Source organism: Cucurbita moschata, unplaced genomic scaffold (genome assembly GCF_002738365.1).
Source record: "Cucurbita moschata cultivar Rifu unplaced genomic scaffold, Cmos_1.0 Cmo_Scf00011, whole genome shotgun sequence".
Lineage (NCBI taxonomy): Eukaryota > Viridiplantae > Streptophyta > Magnoliopsida > Cucurbitales > Cucurbitaceae > Cucurbita > Cucurbita moschata.
The window spans coordinates 5,349,061-5,359,383 of NW_019268527.1; the positions used below are offsets into that span (position 1 = coordinate 5,349,061).

Genomic DNA, 10,323 nt, shown 5'->3' on the forward strand with positions numbered 1-10,323 from the left:
AAAAAAAAAAAAAAAAAAAAAAAAAAAAAAAAAAAAAAAAAAAAAAAGGGAATTTGAAATGCCGCGTTATGTACAGAAGGATCTGTGAAAAGATTATTGATGTGGACAGAAAGGAATGTTCTGTTTTGTAGTAAAAGGGAAATTTGGGAGTGATTCATGGGGTGAGATTGAAGAGTGATGCATGCAGGCTTTCAAATTAAACAAGTCAAAGAAAGCCTCACCGGACATGGCTACAAATCAACATCAAACACTTAGCCGGCCGACATAACAATATCATGGTTCCACATGTGGTCAAAGAAGATTTGGTTGTTCTACATTATGGGGTTGGGTCTCTCAAGGTCAGGACCTAATGGGGAGAGAATTGTATTCAGGCCCAATGGACATGTCCTTTACTCGATCACTTCACAAATCTTGGTATTGCATTCATGAATGTTTGTTGGAGAAGATTTAAAACTCTCTATCCACTACACATGACAACCTCAAGAATGGAGATGAAACTTCTAACAACTAAATCAAATAATTTTCATACAACAGACATGATCATATTTGACTCATTCCACAGGATAAGCAGCTAACATTTAGTGAAGCAGATAAGAGATGCATCAAAGCTTGAAAAGTTTAATATGTTCACACTAACCCCTAGCTGATAACACGTCGAAGTTGCGGAAAACTTCGTTTGGGGAAGATCCTTCGAGCCGAGATGTTCTCCGAAGATTTCTGTTGAAGGGAATATCGTCTTTCTCAGGTGATGGCTCCTTATATGCTATATGGTGCATATGCAGAAATGCAAGCATGCTGATTGCAACCAGGGCAGCATTGCCAAGTATCCCGCCCACATTATCCAGTTTGAGGGATTTTCTTGCTATGTCGAGAGTTGAGAATAGCATCTTGACAACAATATTAGACCTCTTTGAACTGTTCAATGCAAGCTTCTCACAATTTGGGGTAAATGGTGGAGCATCTTGTTTCCCATGCGAAGCATAGTTAGCAGGATAACGTACATCTCCAACAAACGCTAAGGCTTCGCTGATGACTTTATAGTTCTTGCCATGATGTTCAGCCAATCTCATTGCAAGAACAATCCTACTTTGCTCTAGTCGTGCAATTGCAGCATCTCTATCAACCTGTTGTTGCACTTGCACGGTCTGCAAAATCGAAACAATGAATTTGCCAAAGAGATTGTCAAGACTCAAAAAATAATATGTTCCCCCTAATGAAATACTTATCATTGTATCCCCAAAGGTAAGAAGAAATAAAAGAACGCTGTTTACAGCTTTCATTTCAATCTGAAGCATCAAGTGTACAATTTGCAGTTGCAGTTCCATTAAAGGTCTTCTCTACGCTAAGTATCTATGGTTTGTTCGTCCTATGAATATGAAGAAGAAGTTCAATGTAATAGCCCAAATCCACCGCTAGCAGATATTGTCCGCTTTAGACCTTTACGTATCGCCATCAGTCTTACGGTTTTAAAACGCGTCTACTATGAAAAGGTTTCCACACCCTTATGAGGAATGCTTTGTTCCCCTCTCCAACCGATGTGGGATCTCACAATCCACCCCTCTTGGGGCCTAGCATCCCTGTTGGCACAGCGCGCTCGGTGCCTGACTCTAATACCATTTGTAACAACTCAAGTCCACCACTAGCATATATTGTCCGCTTTGACCTGTTACGTATGGCCGTCAACCTCATGGTTTTCAAACACGTCTACTAGGGAGGGGTTTCTACACCCTCATAAGAAATGCTTCGTTCCCCTCTCCAACCGACGTGGGATCCAACACTCATCAACCTTGTTCAGAAGACTGTCTTCGAAACAATTTGCTGAGCTTGTTTTTAACTAATCACTGAATGACTGGTAAAAGTTTGGTATCTGCCCATGATTTCTACAGGAATGACAAACTTCCATTGATCTAAAACGCAGTTCATTCATAGAAGAAACAACTTTGTTTTTCTGGAAACCATCCTAAACAGCCGTAAGAAATTCAAGAAAACTTATGGCTTCAAGAACATTAAAATAGAAACTTTGTAGCTGTATTGACATTCTGATTGACACACAATTGCTAGACTTAGTTTGGCTTAGCGTATAATCCTAATGAAAAAATGAAAAGGAACATCCTGTAAAGCTCCCTGAATCATGATTTAGAAGTTGAAACAAGACCAAGTAACATAACTATTGCATTCAAATTATCTCAACAGCAAGCTTTCTTTCCCGTTTAACCCTCTAAATGATGGAACAACAGAAAGCTTACAATAACCAGAGACCAAGACAAACAGACGCGACAAGAAATTAACACATTTCCATCTGTAAGCTAACTGAACAATGGCGTTGAACACAAATTAAGGAAAATGAATTTAAGATTCCTGTTTTCAATTTTCCAGAGAGCAGAAAACACATAAAATCATAAACTACAGATGTAATTCCGATTGGGAGGTAAGAACACTGAATTAAACCGCAAACCAAGCTAACAGTACGTAATCTGGTGATTCGGGTAATAATGGAACCCCCAAAAGGATCGAAACAAGGGTTTCCTGTTGTCTCTTCCGTCAAATTCGTCGTCGATAAGAAATAGAACAGGCGTTAAATAATTAAAAGAAGCGCACGGAATTGGGCAAAAAATCAACATACATGGAAAAATTCAAGCTGATCTTCGAGATTCTCAAGCGCAGTTCGAATGGCGTTTAGACTTCTGGCCTCCTGGATAGCCGAATCATCGACGTGGATCCGGAAGTCCCTGACGAAAGGGGAGGGGCCAGCAGGGTTGTGAGTGGGTCGGGCACTGGGGGACTTAGAATCCTTGGTGTCGGATTTCCTGAGATTTTGGGTGGAGGTGAGGAAGTGGTCTCGGGTAATGGAGTGAATAGCTTCACTGAGCTTATCGTGAAGGTCCCAAATCTTCTCGAGGATAACCTCGATTTCCTCGATTTCCATGTCCCATTTCATGGCGGGAAAGGGAGAGACAGAGAGGGAAGAAGAGAAGAACGGAGAAGGATTTGTTTGGGGGAAGGTATCTGAAGCTGAAACTGTTTGGATTCAGGTTTTGGGCCACAAAAATTTCAAATTTTATTTTCCAACAATTTTTTTTTTTTTTTTGGTTGGATTTTCTTCTCAACTCGGCCCGTATTCGCTTATAGAGATTCGCACGTGCCTTCGTCCTATGTGAATATCTACTTTGGTCCTCTTTGAGGCTTCCCGAGCTTCATCATTAGGTTTTTAAAATATGTATGATATGGAGAGGTTTCCACATCCTTATACTTTCCAACCCAACCAATTTGGATCCTTTCGGGGTCCAGCGTCCTCGCTACCACTCGTTTCTTTCTCCAATTGATGTGGGGCCTCACAATCCACCCACCTTCAGGGTCCATTGTCCTCGTTGACACTTGTTCCTCTCTCCAATCGATGTGAGATCTCACAATCCACGCACCTTCAGGGCCCATCGTTCTCTCTGGCACTTGTTCCTCTCTCCAATCGACGTTAGATCTCACAATCCATCCCCCTTCAGGGATCATCGCCCTCGCTGACACTCGTTCCTTTCTCTAATAGATGTGGGATCTCACAATCCACCCACCTCCAGGGTGGCACTCGTTCCCTTCTCCAATGAATGTGGGATCTCACAATCCACCCAGTGTCTGACTCTGATACTATTTGTAACAGCTCAAGCCCACCAGAAGTAGATATTGTCTTCTCTAGGCTTTCACTTCTGGGCTTCCCCTCAAGGTTTTACGACATGTTTGCTAGGGAGAAGTTTGCGTACCTTTATAAATAATATTTTGTTCTCTTCTCTAACCGACGTGGGATCTCACAATCCATCCCAAAAAGGGACTTGCATTCCTTTTTCCAATCAAGGCGGAATCTCACATCTTTTTTTATCATTAACAAATTAGGGCACATTAGTACATACACCAAAAATAGTGTAAAAAAGAAAAAAAGGATGGTTAGGAAAGAAATGAGAGATAAATGCAATACATTAGGAAAGAAGTTTCCCATTAATTAATGAACTTATATAAAAAAATTTGGGGATCTAGTTGTGTTGAGGCTTGGGATAGTGGGATGATGAAATGAAGTATATATATTACTACTTCTGTTGTTGTATTACCAAGACAGAAGTTCTTGTGTTGATATCAAGTGATGCAATCAAATCCCCAAGAACTCCAAGCTCTGGAAACTCATTCCATTCACTTAGCCCTGATGTTTGAGGCGATGATGACTCCAACCCTTTTCTTCTTCCTACGATCATCAGATCATATTGATTCACTAGTTCTCTGAGTCTCAACGCTGTTTGAGGCCCATCTTCACTCTCTTCCTCTATGAACCTCACCCTCCCATCCCCCAAGAATGTCGTTTTGAAGTCCTTGATCACCTCAGAGTCGAGGATCTTGTCCCATTTGCTGGACCCATCATCCACTGCCGACCCAAGTTTCAGGACCGTTAGATCAATCTCTGAGTCCCTTGCCATTCGTTTTGCAAATGAAATGGCCTCTCGATCATCATTCCCTCCCATGAATATCACACAGACTGAATACTTGCATTTCCCACGCCCTACTGATGCCATGGAAGCCAGGCTCCCTAAGCGCCCTTTGTCAGCCAAAATGGCCACCGAGCAAGGCGCTTTCTCAATAACACTGCAGTTCAAATGTCTCATTGTGTTGTCCTCTTGGTCTATCAGCCCATCACTTGTCCATGTCCTGTGGAAACACAATATTATGAGGGATGTGAACTTGTCCATAGCCAATTTGTATACGTCGTTGTGCATGAACTTGCTTGGTGAGATTGTGGTGAAGCATTCAGCATACACTGCGCCTGAATTTTCCTGCTCCAAGTGCTCAAAAGAAACGATGACATTTTCTGAGTAGGCCGGTTGGTCCCCAATTGACTTGTCTTCCTGTCTGTGGGAAATGAACACGGGGCTCGACCGCCCCACGAGCGCGATCAGATGGAGCACGTAAACCGAGATGGGGTTGTCTGGGGTTGGACATGTGATGTGCAAAAGATGAATCAAGCCATAGATGTTTTCGTTTTTGTGAATGCAAGCAAGGATTCTCAGCTCCGAGTTGGGGCTCATGTGCATGATGCTCCTGTTCTGATTGCTTGCTTGTTTCCTTGAAAGGTCATTCACGCATTTCACTCCAATTGGCGCAAAGGTTGCAAGAATGAATATGAAAAATGTGATCCAACCCATCGTCCCTTTGCTGATAACCTGCAAAATCAGCCAAACCCCACAACAAATAAGACGAGATGCTTACACAATTAACAACAAAAGTAGAGAGAAACAGAGAAAATACTCTGTATTCAGTGTAGAGTGAGGTAAAGGCCAACTCAACAACACCCTTGCAGCTGAGAATGAGGGACAGCACCAAGGAATCTCTAGTGCTCAGCTGACAATACAATGAGCCAAGAAAGACACACGAGAATTTGACTACACAAGTTACAAAGGCTAGAATTACGGTAACTCTTGTAAAAGCAGCCCCATATGCTATGAAAAGCTTGGACAAATCCACCTTGAGAGCACAAGTAATGGCAAACATTGGCACGAAAAAATCTGAAACAAAGGATTCCATCTTCTCAACAAAAGAATATCCCACAGGGCCTCCATCAGGAATGGCCAATCCCAACAAATAAGGCCCTAAGATTACCGAGTGCCCCAAAACAGTAGATGTCATAGAAGAAAGCAGAACCAAAACAAAAACTCCTTGGGTACTACCACGGCTCACTGGCTTCCCTTCAGGTGTTCGTTTCAGAATCCAAAGCACTGCAGGCCTAAACAAAAATGACACCAAAAAAACTTGAACAAACAATGCTCCAAATGCATAATACACTTTTGCAGCACTCTCTTCTGTCAGTTGTTTTGAAATTAGCATAGAAAGTAGGCTGAATATGTCTGCAACTAATGCTGAGGACAGCCCCAAACGACCAAGTTCTGTGCTCACGATTTTCATCTCATTTAAAAGTGAAGCAATCACTGGAAATGAGATCATACTTTGCAGTGAAGTCATTAATGGGAGCTTTCTTATCTCTTCAACAGTTAGGCCTTTGTGGAGAAAAGAACACACAAAAAGACCACAAAATAGAGGCACAAGAACTGAAGGCGTTCCAATTATCCATGCTTTCTTGCCTGTTTGCATAGTCATTCTGATATCCATTTTGACTGCTGTTATGAACAAATATAGCGTGTACCCGAAATATGATAGCAATCCCAACACCTCTTCACTGTCAATCCTAAAAAGCTTGAATTTTGCTTCGTCAAACGTGCCCCAGGAACAACCAAATATCATTCCAGTCTGTTTCAATTGCAAACATCATCAAATCATTAAAAGGGTTCCATTTGTTATCGATGTTTTAACTGTTAAAGCTACGCTCAAATTGGTCGTATTCATGTATTTAACAATTAACCCAATATAGAACAAAGTGGAATGTGTAGAGTTACCAAAATTTGAGAGGAAATTTTGGAGGCCCCAAGACGCTTGAGAAGCAGCTGAATAGTTATCATCATCAAACCGAACACAACCAACTGTAATTCCAAGAGAGGCAAGGAACTGTTGAGCCACCATTGATAGGTATGAGCCTTTGCCCACAAACCATCTGAGTTTACGAAAGGCAACACACTCAAACAAATTTGGTTCGTCCCATTTTCCGTGGAGTTATGCTTAATCAGCGACATATTCTTCTTCTCTCCGACCACACGACACAGACAAGAAGATCCAAAGGAACAAGAACAAATGGAAAAACAAAGAATGTTTGGAGTTTCTGCTTCAAAGTTGGCGTCTTTTCAATTGGGTTTGGCTCGATAAGTTGTTTCCTACAACCAATACACGCATCAGTGAATAAAAACAAAGACAACGAAGATTTGTTCAGTTCTTAAAACCACCTGTGTCGTGCTGTGTTGTGTGTTGGGTTTCATTTTCCTTGTTTGGAAATTTGTTACGTAGCAAAGTTCACGGTGAAAACAGAGACATCACTAAGGTCTATGAATAATTATTATAGTTAACAGAATCTTCAGAGATCCAAACTGGAAAACACAAAAATAGTTCAACAAGAATTGATATTTATCTGTTCACTAAAACCAACGGCTTCTGTTAACTGATTTGCTGAATAAGAAAAAAAAAATATGATACAATAAATCTCACTCCCTCAAGCTGTTCATGTTTGATGAAACGACAACGTTTTGAGAGATGTGGTCTAGTGCCAATTAAGGAGATATGGATATGGCCCGGGGCGAAAGTATTTTCGAGTGAGATTTATTAAACATATATGTCAAATTTATCAAATTTGAATATACCTGTTAAAAGACCACGTATTTGTTTAGATTGCTGTAAGTTAGTATCTAATTGAATCTGGGAGTTAGATTTAGTTTTCATTTGATTAGATTAGATTTATTTACTGGTTTGTTACCCGATTTTCTGCAGATTTTTAGGTAGATTTTCTAAATATGTTTTTGTATTCTATATATATATACAGAGCATTCTGTCTCTTCATAATTCAATCATCTCATCAATCATTCAATCAATCCCTCTCTCACTAACAATTGTATCCGAGCTATCTTAAGGGATCTATGAGATCAAAATGGGAGAATCAAGTTTTTCAGCGATTGCACCACCAGTCTTCGATGGAGACAATTATCAAATGTGGGCAGTTCGTATGGAGACTTATTTTGAAGCCTTGGATCTTTGGGAAGCAATAGAAGAGGATTACGAGGTCCCTCCGCTTCCAGCAAATCCTACTGTAGCACAAATCAAATTACAGAACGAAAAGAAGACAAGGAAATCAAAGGCGAAAGCTTGCCTATTTGCCGTTGTATCTCAAATGATCTTTATGCGAATAATGTCCCTCAAAACAGCAAAGGAAATCTGGGATTATCTCAAGGCTGAATATGAAAGAGATGAGAGGATTTGTGGAATGAAAGCCCTGAATTTGATTAGGGATTTCGAGTTACAGAAGATGGAGGAGTCAGAGTCGGTGAAAGAGTACTCTGACAGACTTCTAAGTATCGCCAACAAGGTGAGATTGCTTGGTTCTATATTAAATGATTCCAGGATCGTTGGAAAGCTGCTAGTCACTATTCCAGAGAAGTTTGAAGCCACCATTACTACTCTGGAGAACACCAAAGACTTGTCAAAGATTTCTCTTACAGAGCTCAGCTCTTGAATGCTTTACAAGCACAAGCAGAGGAGGTCTATGAGGCAAGAAGGGGTGATTGAAGATGCCTTACTTGTTAAGCATATCAAGACAGCCGCAAGTATAAAAACAACAAAAATTTCAAAAATCAATTGACGTATGGAGATTCTGCCAATTATCAGAAGACAAAAGGAGGAGGGTTCAAAAAATCCTATCCACCTTGCCGCCATTGTGAGAAAAAAGGTCATCCACCATACACGTGTTGGAGAAGACCTGACGCCTGTTGCTCTAAATGCAATCAACTTGGACATGAAGCTGTGATCTGCAAAGCCAAATATCAGGTGAAAGAAGTAGATGCACAAGTAGTTGATCAAGAAGAAGAAGATCAATTGTGTATGGTCACTTCTTCCTCAAGCAAAGAATCAAACGAGAGCTGGTTGATTGACAGTGGGTGCACAAATCACATGACATATGACAAGGAGTTTTTTGAGGAATTAAGAGACACTGAAGTCAAGAGAGTGAGGATTGACAATGGTGAACACTTGGAAGTCAAGGGAAAAGGCACAGTAGCTATAACAAGTTATGAAGGTACAAAATTTACTCCAGATGTTTTATTTGTACCTAAAATTGATCAAAATCTGTTAAGCGTTGGTCAATTACTTGACAAAGGCTATAAAGTGTTGTTTGAGAATAAGCAGTGCTTGATCAAGAATTCTAGTGGCAAAGACTTGTTCAAATGTCAAAATGGAAGGAAAAAGCTTTGCTCTAAGTCCGACGACCTTTATATCCAGAGCTAGTGCCATTGGGACTTGGCAAAAAAGACTTGGACACTTTCATCATCAAGGTTTGCTTCAGATGCAGTCAAAGAAGCTGGTAGAAGAACTCACTGACATTGATGATGACATGCCTCCTTACCGTGCTTGTAATTTTGGGAAGCAACATAGGCAACTCTTTCCTAAACAGGCATGGAGAGGCTCGAAAAAGCTGCAACTGGTTCATACTGATCTTTGTGGCCCTCAACAAACACCATCATTAAATGGTAATCTTTATTACATTACTTTTATTAATGATCTAACAAGAACGTGTTGGATATTCTTGCTAAAGCAAAAGTCGAAAGTTGCGGGTGTATTTTGGAAATTCCAAGCCTGAGTTGAGAATGAAGGTGCATGCTTGATTCAGACTGTAAGATCAGATAACGGCAAAGAGTACACTCCAGAAACTTTTAACAGGTTTTGCGAAAAGGCTGGAATTGAACATCAATTGACAACACCATACACTCCTCAACAGAATGGCATCAGTGAAAGGAGGAATAGATTCATAATGGAGATGACGAGATGCATGCTTCATGAGAAGGATCTTCCAAAACGTTTTTTTGGGAAAAGCAGCAAACACTGTTGTGTGCTTGCAAAATCGAATTTCAACAAAAGCTGTGAAGGACCTGACACCATTTGAAGTTTGGTATGGTTACAAACATTCTTTAAAGTTCCTTAGAGTATTGGGGTGTCTTTGCTTCACTTACATTCCACAGGTCAAGTGTGACAAGCTTGACAAAAAGGCTGAAGCTGACATTTTTGTTGGGTATAGCATTATATCAAAAGCTTACAGAGTTTTTCAACCACACATTAGTTGTGTTATTGTGAGCCGAGATGTTCATTTTGCTGGAAATGAGCAATGGAATTGGGACGAACTGACGAAGGTGAATCAAATTTCTAATGCACCAAACAATTTAATCTTTGGTAGCATGTTGGAAGAGTCTAAAGATGAACGACAAGATGCTTTGGTTGATGATGCACCTGTCCGAGGAGGAGCTTTCAGTGATCGAGAAAAACAAAATCTGGGAGTTGGTTGATCGACCTCTCAACAGAAAGATAATTGGACCAAGATGGGTGTTCAAAAAAAAAAAAAAAGCTTGGAGTTCACAACATCTAAACAAGGAGGAGTGTTAAAGATCACATATTCGTTTAGATTGCTGTCAGTTAGTATTTAATTAAATCTCCGTTAGGAGTTAGATTTACTTTTGATTTGATTAGATTAGATTTATTTACTGGTTTGTTACTGGATTTTCGGCAGATTTTTAGGTAGATTTTCTAAATATCTTTTTGTATTCTCTGTATCTATATAGAGCATCCTTGTTCTTCATAATTCAATCATCTCATCAATCATTGAATCAATTCCTCTCTCACTAACAAACCTCACAATATCAACAAAAATTATTA

At 40.2% G+C, this 10,323-nt stretch overlaps 3 protein-coding genes across 3 annotated transcripts; 1 reads left to right on the forward strand and 2 right to left on the reverse strand.

The window, feature by feature from the left end:
• Nucleotides 1-401: 401 nt before the first annotated feature.
• On the reverse strand, nt 402-3,040 carry LOC111450053 (plastid division protein PDV1-like). Its single transcript, XM_023090198.1, has 2 exons — nt 2,624-3,040; nt 402-1,145 (listed from the first exon to the last, which is right to left on the reverse strand). Exons 1-2 carry the CDS (start codon nt 2,936-2,938, stop codon nt 633-635), a joined length of 828 nt encoding a protein of 275 aa, XP_022945966.1. The 5' UTR covers nt 2,939-3,040; the 3' UTR covers nt 402-632.
• Nucleotides 3,041-4,016: 976 nt separating this feature from the next.
• Nucleotides 4,017-6,653, reverse strand: LOC111449921 (cation/H(+) antiporter 4-like). Its single transcript, XM_023090008.1, has 3 exons — nt 6,420-6,653; nt 5,278-6,273; nt 4,017-5,192 (listed from the first exon to the last, which is right to left on the reverse strand). The coding sequence occupies exons 1-3, from the start codon at nt 6,651-6,653 to the stop codon at nt 4,071-4,073; spliced, it is 2,352 nt and encodes a 783-aa protein (XP_022945776.1). The 3' UTR covers nt 4,017-4,070.
• A 902-nt stretch (nt 6,654-7,555) lies between these two features.
• LOC111449922 lies at nt 7,556-8,137 on the forward strand. Its single transcript, XM_023090009.1, has one exon. It carries the CDS (start codon nt 7,556-7,558, stop codon nt 8,135-8,137), a length of 582 nt encoding a protein of 193 aa, XP_022945777.1.
• The last annotated feature ends 2,186 nt before the right edge of the window (nt 8,138-10,323 follow it).